The sequence below is a fragment of the Protobothrops mucrosquamatus genome, unplaced genomic scaffold, assembly GCF_001527695.2.
Source record: "Protobothrops mucrosquamatus isolate PMUCROS unplaced genomic scaffold, P.Mucros_1.0 scaffold702, whole genome shotgun sequence".
Lineage (NCBI taxonomy): Eukaryota > Metazoa > Chordata > Lepidosauria > Squamata > Viperidae > Protobothrops > Protobothrops mucrosquamatus.
The window spans coordinates 159,507-187,058 of NW_015386984.1; the positions used below are offsets into that span (position 1 = coordinate 159,507).

Sequence of the window (27,552 nt, forward strand, 5' to 3'; positions counted from 1 at the left end):
TTTACATTATATCAGATCTACTGAAATGTAACATTGCAGTGATCTTGCCATTAAGTTGTTCTGCAAATGCACTTAGCAACAAACAATTACAAGAACAGGAGAAAGAAAAATAATTTTTTTGAGGATAACTTTGAAATTAGCTTTAATAGGTATCCATCCCTATTTCTGATATTGTAAGATTATAAAAAAAGATATTGTTCTGTTTACATTAGAAGTTCCAACTATAGAGGTTCCAACTATAGTAAGGTCAACTGATAGATTTCACACAAAAACTATATTTATATAGGAGAGTCCACTGGAAATCTCAGCATTATCTCTATGTTCTCTTGACAAATGCAGTGGTTTCATGGAATATAGGAACTGATTCATAGAGTTTAAAGCAGTAAATCATAGGTGGAATTTTTTTTTTTTTGGTTTGATATGGTTTGACTTTTGATGCCTTCAAGATATCCTTTGATCCTAGCAAATGTCTGGACAAATCCATGCAGTTTTCTTGGCAAGGTTTTTGAAAGCGTTTTGCCATTGCCATCAGTCTAGGGCTGAGACACTCTGTTTCTTTGATAAATTTATATGGCCACCTAACTCACACCCAGCCACCCGGCTGCAGTACAAAATTCTGTTCACTTCTCTGACACTGGAGATACGTTAACTTGGCTTTGATGCTATTAGACTAACAGCCGTGCAGTCCAAACTTAAACACAATGAAAAAAGTACATTTTATTTCATGCAGCTGATTAGACATTTTGTATGTCTTTAAAGATAGTCCTTGACCTGCAACCATTTTTTTAGTGACCGTTCAAAGTTACAACAATACTGAAAAAATTGACTTATGACAATTTTTCACGCTTATGACCATTGCAGCATCCCCAGGGTCACATGATCAAAATACGGGTGCTTGGCAACTGGCATATATTTATGTACATACACAAAGAAAATACTTGATTTTTTTTCGGCAAAGATTCAAAGCGAATGTTAAATTAACTGCAAATCAGGCTAAAAGCTTTGTACAAACACAGTCCTAAATTCATGTAATTTGTTCAGGTTTATAAATTTTAAATAGGTCTTTTTAAAATATTATGTTCATACTCGATGCCATGTACACGGCTACACACATGATGTGCCCACACTGCTGTCACAGTACTCTAATACAATTAATGCCTTTCATTAAAATCACCCTTTCAAAGTATCACCTATGGCTCCCCATACATCAAAGACAAATTCATCTGGAAACGCAAAGTCTCCTAAAGCTGCATCAAGAGCTACTGCAAATTCATCTGGATTGTTCTTGCCTTTTCCGGCTTCTACCATAGTTGCAGCTAAATCAAGAGAGGGGAAAAATCTATTATTTTTGTAGGAACATCAATATGATTGTAGTAGCTGAATTTTATATGAACAAATTTGGAATAATTGCATTTTATTAAATAAAAATGTAAAGTAAAAAGCAAAACATTTGTAAACTTCCAGAATTAATTAGAAAATGAAAGGTTAATTAAACTCTGTAGAATGTATTTAAGGCCAGGCCAACTAATCTTCTAAGGAGTTTTTAGTTTCTTCAGGATTAAAGATTCAGCCCCACTTACTGTAGTAGAAATATCACCATCAATTTCGGTTGGGGGATAACAAAACCTGAGAACACAAGTGCGGATTTGTTTTCTGCTAGAGGTCTATCATCTTCTGTGCAGAAAAGACCACCGGAGGAGGGCTAAAACTGTGTGGTTGGCACTTGGCAGTGCCTTATGTTTGATTCTTCGAGAACCAAACTCAGATCCTCTTTCAATCACAGCTTGAATATCATGAACCACTATTACTTAGTGTTACCTAATTCACAGAATTGCTCGTATCACAAGTGACAAGAGGAACAAGATGAACAGCAATATTTAAGGAGTCTTCTTCCTGTCTGCAGTCCCTACCGTACCCAGACAGATCTTTCTGGAGAACTGGGGCCTTCTTGGAACTTCTTGTTTTTTTAAATAAGGACTATTTGCCCACTGCATGTTGTAATGGAGTCAAGGGGGGAGGGCAGAAGAAAGACTACGATTGTTTTAATTTAAACTTCAGAGATGTGATGGTATATTTTATATTCTAATAACACTTAAGAGCTTTCGTAGAAGGAAATGTCTTTGACACCAAAAGGTGAATCTCAGCATAAACTTTATTGGAACTGAAAACCTAAACAGGTTTTCTAATCAAAGTCATTTATTAACAACAGTGAGGTATTAATTACCACCATTGTCTTTCTTGTAAAAAAATGTTTTCTTATCGTGCCCTTTCTCATAACATTGTAAAATTCTTTGATTTTTTTAACAGAAAATCTTATTTTCAATATTATAGTACACCAATATGGGACAGTCAGATACTGGCCTCTAATGGCTGTTAAGAAGAACTACAGTACTAGAAAATATTACAAATTCCTATTACATACTCAACTTTTTAAATTAAATACATATTTCATAATACAGATATCTATAATTACTCCAAATAAAAATCTGATTGATTTATTGTAAAAAATAATTGTAAAAACTGATATTATGTTAAATAACAGATTTGAGATAGCTATTTATAATTAGGAGGTCTAAGACTTTATAACTATGTATTACACAGAGAGAGGATTTACTTATAATTGTTAAAGATTCTTAATTATGACAAACACTATGATTTTGTTGCTCTGATTTATATGCCTAATCCGTGCAGAGATGATTGCACAGATATACTGTACAACAAAATATGTTTAGTAATTGGTGTATGATTGCCCTGTGGCAAGTAATTGATCTTCAGAATTACAATCATATACATGCACACAGTAATTAAAAAAGGGAAAAAAAGCAAAAGGCGGAATCTGATCTTAATGTTTAATAGTAGGCAACACATATGCTGCTACCAGCTACCTATTGTTCAAATTGCCAATAGAATGCAGGTTATTTGGGAGGGGAATATATGGCTACAGTTCATAACCATTTGTTTGAAATGAAGCTCCATTAAACTGAATGAGGCTTATTTCCAAGTAGATATACACACAATTGCCCTAATAGCCTAACATATCGTTAAACAGGAGTTTATGCTTCTAAAGCCAATCATAGCAATCAACCTTTCTAGTCAACCATGCAGTCTGATATATTAAGATCTGTGTTTTTTTAGTCTAAGCAGTATAATGAGGATCCTCATAAATCAGGCTGCCATAAATAGATAATGGGTGCACGTTTCAATACTGTACAACATTATTTTGCAGCATATGAGGTCAGATAAGCAACCAAACTTTTCATGAAACAAGTTTTTCATTTCATAATCATCCTTGCTGGCCTGGAGGTCCTCATCTTCAATTGTTTAAAATACAATTTGTTAGAACCAGCACTGTGAGCAAATATTGAAATCTTATTGTCATATTTTATACATTTAAATGGGTGTTAAATGATTTAACAGGGTTCTCAAAGTATTAAGATGTGGGTATCTATCACATTTTAATAATTTGGGAACCATAATATGTTAAGTCATTTGTCATAATAGAAAATATTTTAAATTCAAGTTAAAGCTATAGAAATGTATCATAGTTCCACAAGCCTACCATACTGTTTTGGCTGGCAAAAAAAGTAAGAAATAATATTTTATAATACATTCAGAATATGTCTATACTGAAGTTCTGGCAGCTCAGCGGAACTAGAAATGGGCTTGTTACATAAATACTGACCTAGTTCAAGATCTCTTATTCCCATGTACATTTCCAGAAGATCATCCACTTTTTTGGTAGCCTTTTCTTCAACATCTGAAAGCTTTACCAAAAGGAAGAAACAGAAATATAAACTATGCAATGAGTAATGCAAAACAGATGAGTTATAATATTTAAAAATTAAGTGAAATTTTTCAGTATCTTGCAATGCAACCGTATCAATATTGATTCCAAACTAATTACTACTAAACCAGCTTTTCCCAACCTGGGCAATTTTAAGATATATAGACATCAATTCCAAAAATTCTTAGTAAATGGTCATGCTGGCTGGGAAATTCTGGGAGCTGAAATCCACACACCTTGATGTTGCCCAAGTTGGAAAACATTACACTAAGCTAATTACATATAAATATTTTTTTTGTATTATTTATTCCAATTCCCAAGCCTTGGGGACAGGGTGTTTGTGATGCTCCACTTCACTTTTGGATGATTTATGTTTGGTGTCTTGCTCTCCAGTCAGCTGTCTGTGTTTTTTTTTATCATGGATTTTTTTAAATCTGTAAACTGCCCACAGCCGGGAGGCTTTGACATTTGATTAAAGAAATGAATAAAAATAAATTAAATACAGGTCCAGACTTCTGTGGTGCAGAATTTAATATCCCATAATGAGATGAGGAATTTTAATAATGAAAATTGTTGAACGATAATTGTGTGTCTGCCTACTGAACAATCAAGCTGAACTAAGAAATTCATATGTGACAGCGGGCCTCATTGCAAACTCAATCATAAAATGCAATGAGACTAAAACTTCTTCAGAGCCTTTGGTGTCTGTTAGGGCTCTGCAGTGTTTAATGTGAGAAGACAAAAAAGTGCTTCAGAGCATGCAGGATTGCTCCTATAACACTTTGTGTAATTCCTTGGTGCAGCCATCTTTTCCCAATGATTGTATTGTTCCTTCAGAAGCAGCAAGTCATATTTAATAGGGGCCATGTATGGTCTTTCCCCCAAAAGCTATCATATAATACTGGACTTCATCGTTTTAACCAAAACTGAAGCTGAGTTTTATTGCCTGGATTTGGAATGTGTAACTAGATAGTGGTAGGACAATCTAATGGGAAAAGAAATTAAAGATGAGTAGGAGCTCTTAAAACTAAAAGTATAATTTTCAATGATGCCATTAAAGGGAAATAATATAGGATAGCAGAAAATGCAAATATGGTTGCAAAACTGTTTACAAACTAAAAGAAGACAAACAGGTAAGTCCTCACTACTTGACTACTAACAGGTAAGTGACTACTACTGACTACTTTTGAGACTGGCAACTCCATTACTAAGCAAAACATCATATGACTATGACTTACAATTTTATTTCAACCTTCTCTATTAACTCTGATGCAAGTCAACTGCAAAGCACACAAATTCCCCAGAATTACAATTACGTGACAGCAGGATGTGGTTATGGTTGTAAATGCAAGGATCGGTAGCAAAGGTATTTTATTTACACAACCGTATCTTCAAATGGTCACAAAACAAGTCAGTCAGAAGCAAGAACTATGTCTCCGTGTGTATCTGTATATGTCTGTGTGTTGTAAAGAGGGACAAGTCACCAAGGAAGGGTACATACAGATAGCTTGGTATTATAAATATTGATGTAAATCTAAAGTTGGTAGTACATCAAAAGGGCTTCTTTAATTACATTCATATACGTATGCCAGCATTTCAGTCTAGATTGGAAAATGTTAATACATAGCATTTATGAAATGTATGCATTCCAGTAGTTACCAAGAAGAACAGAATGAATAGAAAGATTAAAGCTTGAGACAAATAAAAACATAGTCAAAAAAACATCTATTACTTTGAGTGAGTTTAAATCTCCAAAACCAGAGGAATTTATCCTTCAATATTGAATGAACTTTCTGATGAACTGGGAAATCTTTATGTTATTATCTTTAAAAGACCCTGGGCAGTAGGTAAGTGAAGGGAAGCATAATCCTTTCTCTTCAAAAAGGAAAAAAAAGTTCATCCATAAAAATATAAATTAGTATTGGGCCCTGCACTATTAATATGTTTATTAAGTACCTGGGTGAGGAAGTGAAGGAATGGTTATCAGATCTGCATCTGATAGAAAACTGAATCCTAATAATGCATTAATATCAGAATAATTAATTCTAATAATGCATTAATATCAGAATAAATCAAATGATCTTCTGGAGGGAAATGGGCCAAGAATAATAGAATGAAGGTTAAAATACGGTAAATACAATAAATTTTTTTCATTCAAGAAAAATAAATCAAATGTACAGGAACAGAATGAGGAACCTGGGTTGACAAAGAGTATTTGTGAAAAAGATCTTGGAATAGTAGTTGATGATACAGGTACGTATGACCACAATTGAACCCAAAATTTCTGTTGCTAAGCGAGACAGATGTTAAGTGAGTTTTGCTCCATTTTATGACCTTTTTTGCCACTGTTGCTAAGTGAATCACTATAGTTGTTAAGTTAGTTAAGTGAATCTGGCTTCTCCATTCACTTTGCTTGTCAGAAGGTCGCAAAAGGTGATCGCATGACCCCAGGACACAGCAACCATCATAAGTATGGATCAGTTGCCAAGTTCTGGATTTTGATCACATCACCCTGGGGATGTTGCAATGGTCATAAGTGTGAAAAATGGTCATAAGTCACTTTTTAGTGCTGTTGTAACTTTGAATGGTGACTAATTGAATTATTATAAGTTGAACACTACCTATAAACTGAATTGAACCAGCAGAGTAAGGTGGGCAGAAAAAAAACATTATTAGGCTGCATCAGAGGAAACATAAATTCCACAAGTAATAAGTTCCACATTATTCTCCTTTGGTTAGACCTCAACTACTATATCCATTACAGGCAAATAAAGAGTCAGATAAATTAGAACAGGTCCTGAGAAGGACAATAAGGATGATGATCAAGGATTAGAAATTAAGTCCTGTAAAGAAAGAATGAAAGAACTGAGAATGTCTATGGAGATTCTCAGTCATCCAGGTCATATTTGTCCCACAGGTGCTTTTTCAAGAGGAAACTGGATTTTCTTGTTTTTCTTTGAAGACGTTTCGCTTCTCATACAAGAAGCTTCTTCAGCTCTGACTGGATGGTGGGGAATGTAAGGATTTATATTCACTGACAGCACAGTCCTTTCAGCAGTTCCAAGAAGGCTCCACACCCATTTGCACTATTCAGGTGACCCTGAGGACACAGATAAACCTCCAAGTGGCCTCAACGGCTCTCTAAAAGAATGCAAATGACCAGCTGTCTGCAAGGAATATAAGTCCTTCCATTTCCCAACACCTGAAAGGATCTTACACAAATAACAATGCCAAGGCCTTTCTATCACCACAGAATGCAGGACACATTATAGATTTACATTGCAGGAAGGCAAAAACTGAAGCCAAAAAAGCAAAGCAAAATGTGTGCAAGCTGAGATTGGAGAGGCTTTGGGGGAGGCTGGATCTGAGGATCTAAATGATCTCTTCTAACTCTGCAATGTTATGATTCTACATACATTTTGTAGGCATTTTCTTTAGATAAACATAACCCAAAGAGATGACCTCTCCTGCTTTTTAGACATCTTTTGCCATTCCCGGGTGATATAATTGCATTCCAGGAAATCTGGAGAGTCGCCGGAAAGAAAGACTATATATAAAATGCCTAAAATACTATCAAAAAGATATTCATGTAACTTCAGTAGCATTTGAAAAATCAGCTATTCTGTAAATACATTCCTTTTTAAGAAGCAGGGTAGATTACAATGCCAAGTCAAAGGTATTTCTGTCAATACACTTCAGTTTTCCAGTTTCCAGTTTCAGACATGAACCACCATAATGAAACCAAAGTGAGTGCAGGTATCACAGTAAAGTGTGTCACAATCTTGTGAAAAGATTTTTTTTTTTTAATCTGTGAATAAAAAAATCCTGTCTCCACTTACCTTTACTTTTTGCTTTAAATTTGCACTTCTTACAGCATTATTTTTAGTCAAACCTCAACCTGAAATCTATGTTTTAAGGAAGGGCTGTGCAACTTTCATTGCTGGAAATGGTATAGATGGAGGCAGCAATGGAAGAAATGAGGCAAATGCCAAATTCATCAGGGTGAAGACACTCTTTGTGGTTGTAGTTATAGTTTAATGGCTTCCAAACTGGAACAAAAATCTGCCTTCAGGACAAAGATTTGTGAATTTAAAAACTCACCATTTCTTCTACTGTAGCAGGACCTTTGGGTCTTAGTCGAAGAGTCTCTCTTCCTCGGCAGATTTTATCCTCTGCAAAATTTCCACTTTTTGACCTTGGCTCGATAATTTCTGCAATAAATATATGTTTCCCAAATTCTAATTCAACTCTGAATATAGTTATACTTCTTTTCAAGATGAACAACATCAAACCCAAACTTAGGGTTCATAGGATAAAATTCAACTCAGAGCTGGATTTAAGCTGGAGATTACTTTAGCAGTTGCAGAGTCATTAAAACATTTTTAATGGGGCCAAGAGACCCATACATTTTATAGATGGGTAGATTGGGAAGTTTATGATTCGGTCAACAATGACTAGCTTGTAGTAATTTTAAGACAAAAATATTTTGCCAACCCAGGGGTTATAAAAATCATCATATTAATCAATTTGTCTGTCTCACCCATAAGTGCTTAAAAATAATCTGTTTTGTTCTGAACTCTCCTATTATCTAACTAAACTGATTCGGTCTCAATACTCTTTTCAAGGACATCAAATACTCAATATGAGTTTAACCCGTATGATTTTACCACACCTGTTGTTAGCGAATAGCAACTTAATTTCAATGTGCAATTTCCTCACTTTATAGCTTTGGACTTGAAAATCTGCTCCCCAAAAATTAGTTGGCAAAGGCAAACTACTGGAGATGCAGCTGTAATTCTTATTGACTTCTCCTCTTGATTTTGTCAAGAGGAGAAGGTATAAGACTGCCCAATTAACTGAACATCACTATAGTTCTCATCCAGCAATGCTTTGACAGTAACAGTTGTCATAGCAAAGAAACTCCTGTATTTCCTGAAAAAATTAGATGCTGCTCCATTTAAAAGTAAGAATCTCATTTCCCACATTGTTGAAAAGCTATTTATATATTTACTGAAAATTTGTAATGTCTGCAACTCAGATCCAGTATGACTATTAACTAAATTACAAGAAAAGGTAAACAGTGATTCTTTCAATCCTCCTTAAAGGGCTGTAAAGATATAGCTAGTGGGGATTAATTGAAGTAGATTTGCTGATCTGAAAAAATATTGTCGAGAGGGCCCAAATACATTTGAAACGAGGTAAATTAAATTTTGTTTAATTTCTGTCTTTATTTTAAATCAGGCTGCCCAACAAAATTAAATTTAATACAATCCATGAACCATGCTGGGCTTGATAATCCCTTTTTGTATGTGCCAGAAAGAAATAAAAGTATCTGAGCTTCATGTGAACTTGTCTCCGTAATAATTAGTGTAACAGAGTGTAAGGTATGGAAAGACAGCTTTAAACCTTATGATTAAGTAGCTTAATTGTGATGAGGATAGTTTTACTCTATTGTAATAAGATTATTGGTACAGTTTTTTGGTGGATATGTTCCACTCACCAAATGATTTCATAGGCTCTATCAGTTTTAATGTAAATGTCTGACCCTTCTTCAAGTCCTTTAAATTCTTAGCCACTTCATAATGACGATAGCCTGCTACGTTTTTTCCATTTATAGATTCTATGTGGTCACCAGCACATATCACTTTTATTTGGTCAATAAGACTTCCTGCTTTAATTCTCTGCAGACAAAAACAATTTTACATATATTATGATACATTAAAAAAAATAGTCTGGTCCAGAAAATTATGAACTACAAATATGAACATGAAGAGTCTCACATTTTCAGCCAGGACCCTTCTATCCAAAATCCAATGGAAGATAGGCAAGAGAAGATATTTTCATTCTCTTTATATCCAGGAAGTTAAGAAAAAGTCAGTAGTCTCCTGTGTCTATCATCTTTACGCTAACTTCCTCTAGTCTGCTCTTACTGGCTTGAAGAAATTTTCAGGACATTTGGGAGTATCATTAGAAAGAAGGGCAAGAAAAACCCAATGATGAAACATTACCGTGTTTCCCTGAAAATAAGACCCGGTCTTATTTTATTTTGCTTACAAAAGAAGCACCAGGTCTTATTTTCGGGGGGTGAATTTTCCATTCACCTTGCAGTAGCAGCATCAACAGCCCCGCCTACCCGGCCTACTTCTTCTGCAGCCGAAGGAGCAGCTTCTTTCTGCAGCTGAGAATGGAGCTCCGGCCTGCATTTCGCCATCAGAGGCCTTTCCGGAAGGCTTCTGCAGCCAAGAACCGAGCTACGGATTGAATCTATAGCTCAGTTCTCGGCTGCTGAGGCCTTCCGGAAAGGTCTTTGACTACAAAATGCAGGCTGGAGCTCCATTCTCAGCAGCAAAATGAAGCTGTTCCTTTGGCCACAGAAGAAGTGAGCCGGTGAGGCAACTGTCAATCCATGGGAAGCCTGGCTGCAACAGTAAGCTCCAACCCCCCCACCCCCACCCAAAGATAAAAATGGCTATAGGGAAGTTGTAATAATCTAAATCTTATCAAAACCAAAATTCTGGAATAGGAGTTAATTCACCCTATTTCATTTTTCTGATCTAAAAATAAACTGATCAAACTGCATAATATTAGAGAAAAATGAGAAATTTAAAAAAAAATCAGGATTAGTCTATCAAGCTAGAAGGGAGATTTTTCCACTTTCCAGCCTTTAACTTCCCTCTCTTGGCTTCTCTCCAAAGGAAGGTAACCAGGATGGAGAAGAACTTGCTCAGAAGAACTATTTGACAGCAAATTGTAACTGACAGGAGAAATGATGAACTTTTCCAGAAGAAATAGTAGTGAAAAAAGACATATAATAGTTATTATGCAGTAAAAAAAATATGCTAAAGAAAAAAAATGCTCGCTCTCTCATCTCCACTCTGAGTAATATAACATTTGTTTTTGCTGAAATTATGGGCTAGATTACGCAGATGTGCATAACGTCAGCCTGATCATTGTGTTTTAAAGACAATTAAAAATGATCATGATAGAATAAGGATCAAATGCATACAAAATACAGCATATAGACATATGGTTTGTCATATGCTAAAGTGTCTTTTTCATAACTGAAATGTTCTGTTTTTAAAAAATGGCTCTGTCAGATATTCCGTCTCCTCTAAGTGTTCACTCAAGAAATAATGTCAGTATTAGGCTTTCAAGCCATTCACTTTAGGGGTTACTCAACACAGTTTCAATGCTATCACCATAAATTAATGAAATAAATTGATATGTTCATGTTTCTCATACAGGGGGTCCTCGACTTACAACAGGTCATTTAGTGACCGTTCAAAGTTACAACGGCACTGAAAAAATGACGTATGACCATTTTTCACACTTAGCACCGCTGCAGCATCCCCATGGTCATGTGAACTACATTCAGATGCTTGACAACTAATTCATATTTATGATGGTTGCAGTGTCCCGGGATCATGCGATCCCCTTTTGCAACTTTCTGACAAGCAAAGTCAATAGGAAAGCCAGATTCACTTGACAACCATGTTACTAACTTAATAAATGCAGTAGTTCACTTAACAAATGTGGCAAGAAAAGTCGTAAAGTGGAACAAAACTCACTTAACAAGTTTCTCACTTAGCAACATATATTTTGGGCTCAATTGTGGTCAAACGTTGAGGACTACCTTTTATTCACTTCATCCCCAACCTACCTTTATGAAGGCACATCCATTTCCATTATCAGTAATGGTAAGTCCAAGTGAATCTTCTGATTTGAAAACCTCCACTTCTTTTTTTATTCCTTTGACGTGAGCAAATATAAAGTCTTCAAGACCAATTTGCACACCCAAAAGCTTGTTCATATCAATTTTGTGTGTATTCAATGTGCAAAACATGATCTATAAAGCCAAGAGGGAAACAGATGCATGTTAATTACTTTTCAAAGAAATATCCTTTTCCGAAATCATAGGACACCTAAATTGTCCAATGGCAGCAAGAGCAAGTTACAGTATTCTAGAAAAGTCACAATGCTATGTATTATTGTGATTTCTTAACTTAGATGTGTATTAATTACAAAATCCATTCAATGCCCAAAGCCTGTGATTTGTTGCCAAGCTTTATTGCAGGAAGCAGAATGAGTGCTATTTGATATAAACAGAAATAATTCAATATATTGCTGCTGTAAAAATGTTATAATGTACATTTTATAATGAGTTCCCAAATTCCTGTAAGAATTATATCACAAAGTAAAAAAAAATGCTATTTAAAATAAGGTCCTTCCAGAACACCAAAAGTCAACAACTACCAAAATAATATGCTGCATGAGAATTTCTAGCCTAGTACCACTCCTGAGTGACATGTCCCTTAGCCCACAGGGTCCAGTGGTATGGTTCCTATGATATGGTACAGAAAATATTGAGATATTTAGATCATATGCCTATTGCAATTATTATAATTGTAATACTATACTCTTGGGAAGGACTTGATAGGCAGACTAAAATGCCAAATTCATTCTGAACTTCTGGCTGACTGTGCAATAAACCAAAATAATACAATATCATATAATTATTATATTATAATTATTATTTAAGATACAACATTGGAAAATATAAAGGCATTTATAACTGCTGTGAAGAAGAATGGAAGCCACTTTATATCTTTTTTTCTTTGTCTCTCTTTCTTCTGTCTTTTCTATTTCTTTCTTTACATCACATTTCTTTAATTTGTTCACCTTTCCTTTTTTTAAAAAATGCATTGTTTTTATTCTATACAAATTTAATTAATTAAAATTAATTAAAACACAATTTTGAATAAGTCTTTTTAAAAATAATATTGATTAACAATTACATTATACAGATGAAACTAATACATACCAGGAAAAAATAATAAGTGCAATGAAAAAGAAAAAGAAGAGAAAAATTAAAAAGACAAAGGAAAAATACATGTTCTGGCATGTATAAACAAATTAATTTAATGTAATTTTTCCTCTTTTTCCTCTTCCACCAAAACAAGTTTCAAAAGTTTTAGCTGACAACAATTAAAGTTTCTCATTCTGTTTACCAGAGTTATCCAAAAATATCTGCCAGTTTCTATTTAAAGAAATAGCTTGTTTCTTACTCATTCCAATTTGATCTGGAAAGTTTCCAGAATCCTAAGCCTGCTGGAATTTTTCTAAATAAGCTTGCAATAATTCTGACAGAGAACAGTCCAGCTGCTCCCGTGGTGAGTGTCGGATGCTTTCAATTGTGCTAGCTTTTCATGCTGTTTTTGTATTCCAGAGTTTGCAGTCTATTTGCTTCTCTCAGAATAAGCAGGCCTTGAGGCTTCCCCCACCCCCACAATGCCCATATGCTCCCTCTCAGCGCTGATAAAAGCTCTTTTGCTATTGGGTGAGGGATCTACAGATGAGTGTGGTCACACGAATCGCGGGTCTGCACTTCCACTTTGCTCCCCACGGCTCATTCCTAGAGAACACAAGACAGGAGTCAGGTAATCCTCATCTCTTCGGAAGTAGGATAGGGGTGGCACTTCAAGGGGAGTGATGGAGGGCATTATTTTTTTGGAACTATCATCTGGGTGACATGTCACTCAGCCCACAGGATCCAAAGTCCAACTGACAGGAATGGTTCTGCTCAATTTGTGTTCTGACTGCCCCCACTAGTCATAAATCAAAGAAACCTCACTTTGGCCGCCTTTCTTCCCATGAAAAGAACCCAGTATATCTTGTCCACTTCCCTGTACATAGTATAAGCATTTCCTTACTGGACTAATAGACTTCCCTGGCCCACAACTGGGTGATGCACTCCAATGGGCTCCCCCAGCAGTGCGTTTCTCCTCTGTCTCATTTTGTTGTGTGTTTTCTCCCAGGGAATACCAGCTAGTATTTATTTTCCGTTGGCTCTTCGGTTGTCCACCTTCTTTGAAGATGTAGGGATGAACTCACCCTTTGCCAGCTGTCCCATGTTCCATGACTGATATGATCCATGAAGGATGTCATGAGGCAGTCCTAGATGAGCACTCAAACAGTTGCCCATCAAACTCAGGCCCCCAAGTTTGCATGGAGCTGGGAACAACTAAGTCCCTAAATTTGAAAAATACCAAATACTGTTGCAAAATGGCCTTTTCACCCTACCTCCCAACAATATCAACCACAAGGACTTCAGATAAAGCAAAAGGTTATGCCATGTTTTTATGTAGGGTGCAGAAACAAATCATAGATACATTCTATATATGTGACAGAAAGCAACAAATAAAACAGTGAAGATATTGATTAGGCATCAGAAAAGATAGACATTGTTAAAACATGATTCATCCCCTCCTTTCCCTCCCAGATTTGTTTCTTTAACACCCGCAACACTCAAGGACTTCAGACTACAGCTCTAATGTGTGATCAGCAGTCCCTGAAAGTTTTTGCACCTCAAAGGAAATGGCTTTGGCACAAATGAAAAACATGGCATGGAATGCCATGCTAAAATGACAATATCCCCTTTTATTAAAATACTAATAATAAACCTAAAGTTCTACCTAATTCCTGAACATTAAGTCCAACTTTTTATATGCTACATCGTATCAGCACTTAAGACGCTTTTTAGTTCACAAATGTTACAGTCTTATGTACGATAAAAAAAATCTTGAAAGTAATGGCTTCATAATAATATTTATTTATATAATTAAAAAGGAACAGAATAAAAAAGCATTTACTTGAACTACATCATCTTTCACTCCAAAGCTTCTGTTTGTTACATTTAAGAGCAAGGTATTTCACCCGAAGTTATTCTTCAACTAGGGAGTTTTAACTTCTGCAATAAACTTTGTACTTCCTGCAGTCAATCGTAAAGTGTTGAGTTGCTTATTAAAAAAGTTCTATCCTTTCAAAATGAGCTATATAGTGTATTTATTTCAATATGAGTCAAGGTGTGTACATACTTCAAAGTAAAAAAAGGCCATCTGCCTGCCAATGCACAGTTCTACTGCATAAACTATGACCTTCATTGTACATACACTATATAGTTTGGATTTTGATAGACTGCATTATCTCGCCCATGCCCCAGACAGCTGAAAATTGACTCATTTGTTGGTATAAACCCCCAAATCTTCATTATTTTATCAGTGGCATATATGTACTAATTGCTACTTTCGCCTACATTTTTCTTAATTTAAAACTTAATGTGTTCTAAATTTACCAGACTATAAAACACGCATTAAGGAATATTACTGTGTAGGTCAATCTCAGAAGAGTGGGAGGTTTTCAATTTTTTTCCCAAGATTCCAAAGTATATTGAAAAACAATTCTAGAGTTATAGCAAACCCAAGAATCTTATAGTACTCAGTTATGGCATACGTTATTGTGAACTATAGTTCATCAGTTGCCTAAACAGTAAATCTATCCATATATCTATATCCATATCCCTATTTAGAGTCTGAATGGTGTAGTCTTTAAAGTGCTGGACCAGAACTAGGGAGATTTCTATTTATTTATTAAATAGATATGACCACCCAACCGATAAACAGAGCCCAGATCAAGTATACTCTTGAGCTTGGAAACTTCTAGTCACTCCTACACAGCTCAGCCTATTTTAGTGGGGAAGCTAGGAGGAATATATCTCTTCATTCCCAATGAATGACAAGCAAAGTATACATCTAATACATTTTTAAAAAAAATCAAAGCAAAGGATATATCCTATATTTCCCTGAAAATAACACCAGGTCTTTTTTTTTTTTTTGCCTCCAAAAGAGGCACCAGATCTTATTTTTGGGGGGGTGACTTTTCCACAGTCTTACCTCGGTACAGCGGCACCAACAGCCCCACCCAGCTGGCCCACTTCTTCTGTGGTCGAAGGAAATGCCTCTGCAGCTGAGAATGGCGCTTTGGATTGGCCCGTGCAGTGCCCCTCGGCCTGCATTTTGCCGACAGAAGCCTTTCCAGAAAGCCTCTAATGGCAAAATACAGGCCGGGTGGCACCACAGAAGAAGTGGGCTGGCGAGGCAAGGCAGGTGTCGATTCAAGGGAGGCCTAGCTGCAATGGTAAGCAGGTGCAGGGCACGTGGGGCACCTCCGCCTCCCCCACCCCAGGGCTTATTTTTGGAGTAGGGCTTGTATTAGTCCCACTCCCAAAAATCAAGCTAGGGCTTATTTTCGGGATAGGTCTTACTTTTGGGGAAACATGGTATATAAGGTAGTTCACCTTCTTAACAATGATAATCATCTTATTGAAGGTAAAGGTTTTCCCTGTCCAGTCATGTCCAATTCTAGGGGCAGTACTCATGTCCATTTCTTAGTGAGGGGAGCCAGCATTGTCCGAAGACATTTGCATGGTCATGTGGCCAGCGTGCCTATACACCAGTGACTATACACATGGAATACTGTTATCTTCCCACTGAAGTGGTACCTATTTATCTTCTCACATTTGCATGCTTTTGATCTGCTAGGAGCTGGGGCAAGGAGCTGGGTCAAGTAACAGGAGCACACCCCATTGCATGGCGCTCGGCTCTCAAATCTGGCTGTCAGCTTTCCAGCTAACAAGCTCAATGTCTTCAATTGCTGAGCCATCATGCCCCCTTTAATTACATTAACAGTAGCAATTATTAATACTGTTAATGTTGATTATTGAGAAAACCAATCAAAATATTTAGGATGGTGATTTTCTCTTACTATATCATGTGAACGGATGATTTATAAAACATAATTTATAGATTAGTAGGCTGGGTAAATATCAGGCATGTCAGGAGACAGACCACAAAAGGACTTTTTTTTTTTTAATAATTTTTTTTATTGATTTTTATAATTAAACAATAAGTAACAATATGATGCATTTGTATACACAAACAGAAAAAACAATCCAAGTCAATACATTGTCGGAAACGCTCGGCAGTCCCCGCCTTGCCTCCGCCCTCATCCACTTTCCTATCCCTCCCTCTAACCCACAACCTCTCCTCCTTCCTCCTTCCCACCTACCTACGTCCCCTCTCTTTCTGACCACCTCCTCAAGTGCAATTTGGGATACCAGCCGAGCATCTCCTCTTATCAATACAATTATTATTTACCTATAACATGTAAATACATCAATTTTTATAATTCCCCTAATCCCCTTCCCCCCCTGGGCTTCCCGGAACCAGATACAGGATTAAAACACATCCCATTCCATATCTAAATTACAATTTAACTAAACAAACATAATACTATCAATATATACCTACTTTAACTCTAATAAGGCAATAAGTAAAAACAGTATATCTACTCAAGAACTATGATATTTATTCACTCCATACTTTCTCTAAATATAATCTATCCACCTTCAACATTTAAACTTTATATAAATTTTTTCTTACATTTTACACTTAAATTTTTCCTTCACTTTCTTCCCTCTCAAGTCAATACTTTCAATAAAATCTTAAGTCAATACTTCCTGCTTCACCACTGGAAAAGTAAAATAAAATCCCAGTCTTAAGTTTATCAAATATTTTACATCAACCACAAAAGGACTTTTATTGCTCTAGGCAGCGGCTCCTAACCTTTTGGGCACTAGGGATCGGTTCTGTGGAGAAAGGTTTTTCACAGACTGGAGAGGACATGGTTTTGCATGCTACCTGCATCCCGCAGATGGAGCTTCGCTTGTTTGCGCGGACCAGTTGTTGGCATGCTGCAGACCAGTGCCGATGCATGGACCAGGGGTTGGGGACCTTTGTTTTAGAGTATAATAATAGAATCTTGAAAGTCTGCCAGAATATCCCTCTGCCTCTTTGCCCTCTCTGACCCTTCTTATATCAAACAGATTCAAAGTGGGATTATCTTGAGTTTCTTTCTCACTGAGGACTCCCAGTGCTGAGTAATTGTTTATTCAGACGTTCTTGCATTCCTTCTTTATAAAATACTTTATAAACTTTCTCTTGTGTTTATTGTTCTGAACCAAAGTTGTGGACAAAACTACACAGTAATATCCTAGTTATCCAAGATTTCAAATAAAACAAATTATTTGAAAAGTTAAAAAGAAACAGAATATCTAAGTCCAGCTGCTAGACAAAGAAAATAAACTAGATATCCCATTAGGATTCCTTTATGGCAGACATTTCAAACTCAAGGCCCTCAGTCCAGATCCAGCCCACAATAGGTTTAGATCTGGCCCATGGGGCCACCCTGGAGATGGTGAGAGGCCAGCCCTTGCCATCTGGGCCCCGATCCACCATAGCCTGGCTAGGTGCTCCCCCTGGGTGTGTGCACAGGAATTGGTGAGTGTGTGGGGGCCATCATCAAACCTCATCCTCCAGCTCCGGCTGCACACATGGGGACCCTCCCGCCCGCCACTGCATCTCAGATGGCCCCAGTGAACGGGAAGGGCAGGGAATTCCCAGCCCCAAGAAGCAGCTGGGACTCCTTTACCTGCTCTGCCCTGCCTGAGCCCAGCCCCGGAGTTGCCCTCTGCCAGAATCAGGATGCCATTTAAGGCTCATCCTCTGATCCCGCCTTCCGCCCCCACTCGGCCCCACTCCATGTGCAGTGCACCTGTGCAACTTGGGACCCTGCCACCAGGCCACCTTGTCATCTGCCTCACCTTGTCTTGCCCCATGGTGGCAGCACCAGTGGCAGCAGCAGCGGCAGCCTCGTCCAGCAGGAGCCCCACCCCCCCTCTGTTCTCCTCCAGCCTGGGAATCCTAGTCTGGCCAAGGAGAGTGAGCACAACAGCAGCAGCCTCAAGGAAGTAAGCATGGCTGGGTACCCCCTCAAGGAAGCAGGGCTGGGCTGGGCTGCAGGGTCCTGGTGCTCCAGGAGCTTGAGGGCCAGGCTGGGCACTTGTCTTCTGCTGCCCAGGTCTCTAAGCAGCCCACGGTACCATCGGGTCTGTGCCTGGCCTCTCTACTTGGGTCATGGCATACCATCAGCCCAGGGTGCGGGGTACAGCTCTCCTTCTCCATGGGATGGCTTGCATGTTGCTGGGCACCTGGCCGTTTCAGGCTCCAGTTCCACATCCGGCGTGAGTGCCGTGTTCCCCTCTCCAGCCCTGCCATGCAACTGAGAAGACAACCCGGAGCCAGCCCCCGCCGATGCTGGGCTTGTGCCACTCTGCATTACCATCTCCCCACATTTCAATCCATGGGCCAGGTCCTGTCTGCTGCCCAGCAGGCAGGCCAAGGCCCTCCCCTTCGGCCTCCCATCTGGGGGACAGTGAGGCTCCTCTGGTAGACAAGGCTTTGGTGGTCTCCCTGGTCTCACCTTCTTCTACTGGAGACCTCCAGATCCCCCTCTCAGCCTTGCCTGCCCCCTCTCAATGTGAGCGATGTTGAGCTGACCATGTTGAGCTGGCCATGCCCACCCAGCCATGTCCACCTGGTGCTTTGAGGGCAACCATAATGCTGATGTAGCCCTCAATGAAATTGAGTTTGATACTCCTGCTTCATGGAGTCAGAAACAACACAGGACACCACAAACAAGATTTGATCAAGTTGCAATCATTAGCATTTTAGAAAGAGTTCTTTCAATATTCATTTACTGATATGCAAGTTTCCCTTTCAAATGAATATATAATAAATTAACTTAAAATGCTTGCTACAAAATTTCAGTCTGGGTCCTTTATGAATATTAAGGGATGCAAATTTAAAAACATAACAATATGGTAGCATTAAAACATGGTATCCATTTTTTTAAAAGCCATTTTCAATATTTTATTTTATACTGCTTTTTATACTATAGATTGCAGAATGTAGTACTGGCTAAATGGCTTTAAATTATATATTTCAAATTCATCATAACCTGGAAGGGCTAAAAGTAAAAAAAAAAAAGTTTTAAAGTTTTAAAAATCAAAACTTTCAAAGGAATTCAATTTAAGGAGTTGATTTGAAATGTGCTTTCCTTATTAATGTTAATTGGAATATTTTGTTTTAAAAATACTATCTTCTGCATATTATTTTGGGAAAATATTTTGAAAGGCAACTGAGATAGTGCCCACTTATGATTACTATGCCTAATTAAAAAAGAAAAGAAAACTTTACAGTTTATTTTTAAATATAAAATATTTAAATATTTCAGGTATCATCTTAAATGAAAGGTCACAACTTTTCTTTTTTCACTTGTGTTTGAAGAGATAAAAAGCAAGGTTCTCACGTAGCTTTCATATCATAGGTACAGTACATATCGGATATATCCGATATACTAACTTGCAAACATTTCTTGTATTCTACTACTAACCGTGAATCTGAAAGATAGGGTGAAGCATCAAATACTATACTGAGAAACTGGTAGGAAGGATACAATATACAGTTTCCAAGTTTCCCAACTGTTAAGTGTTGCTAAGCTCTACTAATCCTTATTAATATCATATTCCTGGTATCTTTTTTTAAGAAGAAAAAAAGCTTCCTTTGGATGTTGACCTTGTCAGCATGATAGTGTAAGTAATCATCTTATAACTAGTTTTACCCTTATGACTAGATAAAACCAGCAATAGGACCGAAATGTGATATTTAGAAATCTGAGACGATGTGATTCTATTTAAAACTGCAACTGAGCAGCATAAGCAGACTTCAGCCTCCGCATGAGCCAATTTTATATACGTACTTCCCTCTAGGAAGAATTTCAGTCAAGCAAGAACTTTGATTAGTGGTTACATAATTTTCCTGCTGAGTTCCACTTTTATACAAGACAATAATGGTAAATAAGGAAAATATTTTTCTTCACACTCATACCAAGTAATTTAAGTACAAATTGTTCTGACAGTCAAGCATTCAATCAATCAATGTTTTAAAACATAGCAATCAGTAGGTTCTCAGCCTAGCTGGCTGCTATATTGCATTGAATTATAGTGCGACAGAATAACAGAGTTTGACGGGACTTTGGAAGCCTTTTAGTCCAACCCCCTGCTCAAGCAGGAAATCCTCCTACCATACCATTTCAGACAAGTGTGGTTCCGTGTTTTTGTGGGTTTTGCTTTGCTTTGCCTCAACTGTTGTAGTTTGTTGGGCAATGCATAGGTAAGATAAATCATCGCTTATAGTGATGTTTTAGTCTCAAAATGTGAGTGTCGTTCTTAAGATGTCATTGCAAACTATTTTATAGATGGTATAATAAGAACATACAAAGTGAAGATATTTGAATAAGAAACTTTGTGTCTCTGAAATAGAAGTATGTGATATATAGTGCAAATATTTATACACAGAGCAGTCTGAATTCAGCTGGAAGTTCCAAAGCCTAAAATAGAACATCCCATTCACAAAAACATTTAGCCCATTGACAAATCATTTACACTGGGCTCACAATATCCAGTAATTAAAGTACTGCTTCTAGAAGATTGACTTCTTCCTCCCTAACCTGAGAAGCAGACAGTATATTTTATATCTGAATTGTTTTAAGTGGCTAAATAATTCAAATTATATTCTCCCTATATTGTTGCAATATACAATCATGTCCCAAATTTTATTTATTTTATTTCATTCAATGTAGGTACCTAAGTGATTCTGGTGATACAAAATAGAGTCTTAACTTAGTCCTTATTGAGTGGAATCTTAATAAAATAAAACCTTCCCACTTGTAATTTGAAAATAATAACCTAGAAGTGAATTGCTAGTTCAATAGGTCACATAATAAAATGCACATCCATCAGATGTTTGTGGTAAATTCAAGACTACCTCACGTCAAATATAGAAAAATAATTATTGGAGGCTGAACAAATAGTTTAGCAAGAAAGGAGAAGAGGAAAGACAGGTATATTAAGTGAATGAAAGCAACACTGTTTAATTAACTAATGGAACTGAGTATAGACAGATTATTTTCCACAATGCATTCGCTCTTACTTTTATAAAGAATTAGTAACATGTTAGTAAACGCAGTGATCCCTGCAGGGTATACAAGGATCCACATTTATAGTAGTAAAGAATTAAACCAGAGTTATTCATACTTTGCCTTAGTAATAAAAGTTGCATGTAGCTACTGTATTTAAAAAAAGAAGTAAATAAAGTTATAAAGGTGTCATGATGAAATCATATATAAATCAAATAAGTCATAATAAATCAACCTGAGCCTCCAGTAGGATTGCGTTAATTAAAACAGGTAACTACATTAATATTTCTAATTCATATTTATTTCCAATAAAAAATAAGAACATTACATTAAAATATAAATCCTATATTTGAGTTAATCATCAGTGAGAGCAATCTGGTTCATATATTGTTCTAAGCAATGGTTTGTTCATTAAGTCAGTTGGTTAGTCTCACACATTATAATATTCCAAAACCAAGCAAATCCATGGTGACAATATATGGATGCAGCCTAATTATTCTGCTAAGTCTAACAATTCTCAAATGTGTACAGTGCAAAATAGTACAGTACATTCTGACTAATATGTCTTATATTCATGTAACAATTGTCATTTGCATTAACATATTTAATACTATAAATGTAGCTTTAAAATTTCTTCACATCATTTACTTTGAAAAAGTTGGAATAGACCTTGCCATGATGTGTTTCAGCATTCATAAAACAAGATGGTGAATAAAGTAAATTGGCTTATTTGTTTAATTCAGGAGTCCAATGAAAGGGCACTAGTTTCAGTAAGAATAAGTATTTTGAATGAGAACTGTACTGTTTGTACATAAAAACAGAGGCAACTTGTTTTGTTTTATTGATAACTTCAACATGACAATTATCTAAGATATGAAATTGTAGCTGAACAGATTCGAACATGGATCTATCCCAATCTGGTTCAGGAAACTAAATTAAATATTAAAAATAAAATATATACATGAGGCATATAGCATTTTCCTAACCTCCTCTTCTTTAATTTTTTTCTCAGCAGGTTAATGTCACAATGTTAATTTTCAGTAATGTCTTATGCCTGTTTTTCTGAAATTCAGACCCCTTTTTTCTTTCCATATGATTGAAAAAACATACTCCCATCACACATGTAGTACGTGTGACATACACTTAGTAGTCTCAGCTATATCTGCTGTAATTGAAAGTCTGTTTTTATCATCCAGCTATTTCCATTTGACTTGCTTTTGCTACTAGAAAGAACTGTGAGACTTGATGCCCCATTCACCTAACCCAATTAACTGAGTCTATTCCTCTTTATAGTCAAGCAATTATCCACCATTGGATTACCCAATGAATTATTTGATCATCTTTGCATTGGTCATCATTTTCTTTGTAGTATGCCACTTCTTTTTTGTCTTTTTTTTGGTAGGTAAGAAATAATAGAAATTAAACAGTAATCAATTTGGCATGTACAAGGAAAAAGAAACAAATAGAAACAAAAAAATTTAAAACATTTCTGCAGAGCCTCTATCCTCTCCAGGTCAGCCAACAAAGCCAGTGATTAACTGTGTATTAACATTCTCTAGAAAATTCATAAACACAGAAGGGCCCAATCAAGGTAAAATCTACCATTGTTAATTATAAAACAAACCAGTCCCAGAAAATGCTGATTTTCTGTGTCTTCAAAATATGTTAAGCTTTACAAATATTGGTACCCACTATGTTTATCCAAGAACCAAACCAATTTATCACAATTTCTAATATGCAAGCATTAATACCATCATCAAGTTTCTTGCCTTGATTTGCTTAAGGAGTAAAGACTGCTATCGGTCAAGCTGAACTGCTAACATTAATGTTTGCATGTTTGTATATTAAACATTACAAAATGATTTAGCACAGTCCAATACTCCAAAATAAATAATGTGTGAGCAAAACTTCTGGCCAATCTCTAGTAAATAGAATAGACTATTTGTAGCTCAAGGTTGAACTGGGGGGGTCCTTGGTGGTCTCTGAGCTCTCTGAAGAGCTAATCAAGGAACTACCAAGAGGTCTCTCACCAATACTGACAGGTCAAGCCGTTTGTATATAAACAGAGAGCAAATCCCACTCCCTTCTAGCATTGATGACACCTAGTTGGGTGATAAAATGTCTCCAAGAAAACAACCAAGACAGAGAGCATCGCACACAAAAAAATTCATGTGGATATAAATTCTTGTATCCTCATTTTGAATGCAGGGGGATAGATTTCTGTTCAAAACAAATGTTTCTGCCCAATAATGCAACCCAAACATTTTTATCTTTATCTCTCTCATCTGTCACAAATAAATTCTTGAACAACAAAGGTTGGGTTTTTTATTTTCAAAAAAATGTTTCATCCAAACCTCATAAAAATATTAATTAGGCATCAACTTATTCTAGTTTACTAAGAATATCGAAGAAAGGGCCTTTTTTCATTTTGTGTGCACAAAAGTAAGTAGAATAATGCCATGTTCCAAACTGTCTGGTGTGAAATACCTTCTGAACTTTTTTATCAATAAAGAAACTTCTCTTTTTCAAAGCTTTATTGTTCCTCGTGAGAATAAATAAGATATCATTGTTAAGTTGTATGCCTAGGGTAAAATGATACTTGTAGCTAGGAATATAATTACATGTGTTAAGAATTGCTTCTTTTACAGTGCTCTGAGCCACAAATATTGTAGGATTTAAATAAATCAAGAAGCAATTTTGTGTCTAAGTTTTGCAACCATTACAGAAAACAGATCTGTAGAATAAAATACAAATCACTCAGCCAAATATTTGAATAATACAATTGAGTATCTTTCTATTACAACAAAGCTACAAGCGACATTACAGCTTTAGGCAGGATGAATCAACTCATCAAAAGTAACAGATTCAATACCACCATTAATAGTACACAAATTAATCAAGAGCATTTATTACTATATGGGTTAATCCCAGAAAACACTACAAAAACCAAAAGGACCGTCACAGCATTTTTCTAACTAATACACTTTACTGAAAGAATAACTTTTGTGAATTACAGCTCACGTCATCAGATGCATAGAGTGGCTGAATTAATATATTACTTAATTTGAGGCAAGGTGGGATAGGTATAGATGGAAGGGAAGGAAAAGGAGTTGTTTATGCAGTTCACGTGTGAGAAAGAAGTACTTTTTTCATTTGGTAATTGTGATGTGTTTAATACTTACTTGTATTTGTTGAAGTTTTGAGATTAAAATATTTTTCAGATTTTCCGCTTAGGCATCATAATAAAGTAGGCTTCAGTACTTCCATTCCATATATCAGATGGATGTGTGTGTGTGTGTGTGTGTTTGTGTGTGCAGGTGTGTGTGTGTCAAGCTTGAGTCCAGACAACTACATGGAGAGAGCCATACCAGTTTGCTTGATAACATTTTTGGAAGTGGCTTGCCAGTACCTTCTTGGTACTGACCCAAAAATGACCCATCTGGCTTCTGTGCCTAAAACTAGGCATAAAAACTCAGTTCTCCTGTCCTAGTAAAGCTTCAGTGCTAGATGTTATATTAAGAAAGGTGGGATAAAAAAAAAACAACTTAATAGATTGAAAATATATGCATACATGACAGACAGAAATCTACATGGAGATGTTCATAAGTTACCAGGAATTAAACACAACTTGAGGAAAACATGACTTTGCTGAGTATATATATATATATATATATATAAAAAATACAGCGCACAAAATTATTGGAAACCCCAAAGGCTGGAATCCGCATCTCAAAATAAGATCGTTACGCTTAAACAGGAGCATTCAGTTCGGTTGCCTGGTCTTTAACATACTCTGAACAGGAACGTGGGAATCTGACGGACCCCTGGGTTACAACCATGCAGTAGAAAGGGAGGGAAACTTAAGACCTGGGTGACACGCCACCGCCACCACCACCGGCGGCCACGTACCTCGGCCGGGGAAATGCGGAACGCCTCAGCGATTTTAGCGTAAAGCTCCTTCACGCTGCCAAAGCCTTCCACGCGCCCCGTGGGGCTGCCGTGCGCCAGCTGGGTGTGGAAGACCAAGCGGACGGGACCGCGCGAGGCGGTGGCGCCCCCCGCCCCGGCACGAGCGCCGGTCCCGGCCCCGACCTCGTCGTCGCCTCGCCCTCGCGCCGGCGGAGCCTCGCCGTCCACCAGCGTGGAGGTCTCCCTGGATTTGCCTTTCTTCTTTCTCCTCAGCCCCAGAGGCATCTTCCCAGTCCGCCCGCCGTAAGCCAGAGGCCAGACGCACCTGTGCGCCGCCGGTGGCGGAGCGGCGGCGCCGCTTGCTCTTTCCCACTTGGCTGAACTCTGCCCGCTCAGGCCGCGAGCTCGCGGCGCACCTCCCGCTTTAGCCATCGCCCGGCAGGTGGGCTAAGCAGGCGACAGCCAATGGGCGACGGGCCTTTGGGCCCGGCAGCAACTTCGCGCCCGACTGCCGGGGGGGGGGGGGTCTCTTCTTCTCTTCGGTGCGGTTTGTGTCAGCCGCTGAATTGTAGAGGGTCGTCGCAAAGACCTTGTTGCGCAAGATTTTATTCATAGGGTTGTTTTTTTTGGTTTTTAATGTGGCCGCCTATCTTCAGACTGCGGCTAACAAAGTTTTAAAAAAACAATAATTAAAAAATACAAGTACGGTATTTAAAAAAAATGTCAAGGTCAACCAAAACACAAACTGGCTGCTGCACTGTACAGCAATTGGGCTCAATTATTCCCCCATCTCCATGAAAACAGCCAGATTTTTAGGGCTTGTTGGAGAAGGCATGTTTCCTGGGTCCCCCTGGGTGATAGTTCCTGATCTATGGGACCCAGAGCCCCTCTTACCTGACCTAGTCAGATGGGCACAAACAGTGGGATAAGCTCCTCAAATGCCCTAGACCAGGGCTTTTCAACCAGTGGTACGGGTACCACCTGTGGTACATTGGCACCTGGCAGGTGGTACGCGACCATCCTAGAAAAGTGATAGTGGGGGAGGGGAATTGAGCTGAACAAGCCTGAGGGAGAGATGGCTGGAGCTGCAGGGCTGTCAGGGCTCAGCAGAAGCGCCATGATTAGCGCCAGGCTCCAGCTGGAGCTCAGCACTGATCCTGGCACTTCTGCTGAGCCCAGAAGAAACACCGATCAGCTGGAATGTTGCAGCATCTCCAGGGTCTTGTGATTTACATTCAGATGCTTGGCAACTGATTCATACTTATGACGGTCAGAGTGTCCCAGGGTCATGTGAAGTGACCAAAACCTGCTACAACCACCCAGCAGACAGGGGGTGGGGGAATAAAAACCAAACACCCCCCACCCCATCCCTGCTGCCAATCCTCAACAGAAATGCTCACAACAATGGAAACCTTGGACAGGAGGAAGAGCGCCGCCAGGCACTGTCTTGCTCAGCTGTGGCTTGGGGGGGCACTTTTTTCAGTGCCATTGTAACTTTGAACAGTCACTAAGCGAACTGTTGTAAGTCGAGGACTACCTGTACTTCATCACTTTTTCCCTTTTTGGGGGGGGGGTCAAGTTTTTGACACCTTGCTAGGCGACTGGTGGTACTCGGATGTTGCCATATCCTAAAAGTGGTACAATGGGTGAAAAGGTTGAAAAACCCTGCCCTAGACCCATGCCACAAACCACTTTATACATAATAACCAATACCTTGAATTACATCCAGAAGTAAAGATAGGCAGTCAACTTTAAGCACATCTACTTCAGCTTTATTTATTTATTTATTAAATTATTGGCATTTATTTGGATGACTGCTTCTTCAATCCTTCTGGGATTACATTTCTTAAAAATCAAAGACAAAAAGAAAGTCTTAACCTTCTTAAAAACAATCGGTGTTATAATAGCTTAAAACAGAAGTGTAGTTTTATACATGGGTTTCACTGTGACTTTCAAGAAATATGTAAGTTTGGGACGTATTAGCAAACAATGTTTTACCGCTTCTAATGCAAGTCTGTGGGTGCCTCTTTTGGATTCTCTTGAAACAGAAGACTTTTAGAGGAAATTGTTATTTTGCAATTGCCTTTTCTGATGCAGAAAATGGAAGGGGGAGGCAAAAGTGAAGTTTATCTTTCTGGGTTTTATTT

The 27,552-nt window shown here is 37.7% G+C and overlaps 1 protein-coding gene across 1 annotated transcript; it reads right to left on the bottom strand.

Moving 5' to 3' along the window:
- Positions 1-910: 910 nt before the first annotated feature.
- Positions 911-25,690, bottom strand: GIPC2 (GIPC PDZ domain containing family member 2). The gene is made up of 6 exons (XM_015818217.1): positions 25,406-25,690; positions 11,445-11,630; positions 9,285-9,465; positions 7,886-7,995; positions 3,683-3,764; positions 911-1,316 (listed from the first exon to the last, which is right to left on the bottom strand). Exons 1-6 carry the CDS (start codon positions 25,688-25,690, stop codon positions 1,171-1,173), a joined length of 990 nt encoding a protein of 329 aa, XP_015673703.1. The 3' UTR covers positions 911-1,170.
- Between the last annotated feature and the right edge of the window lie 1,862 nt (positions 25,691-27,552).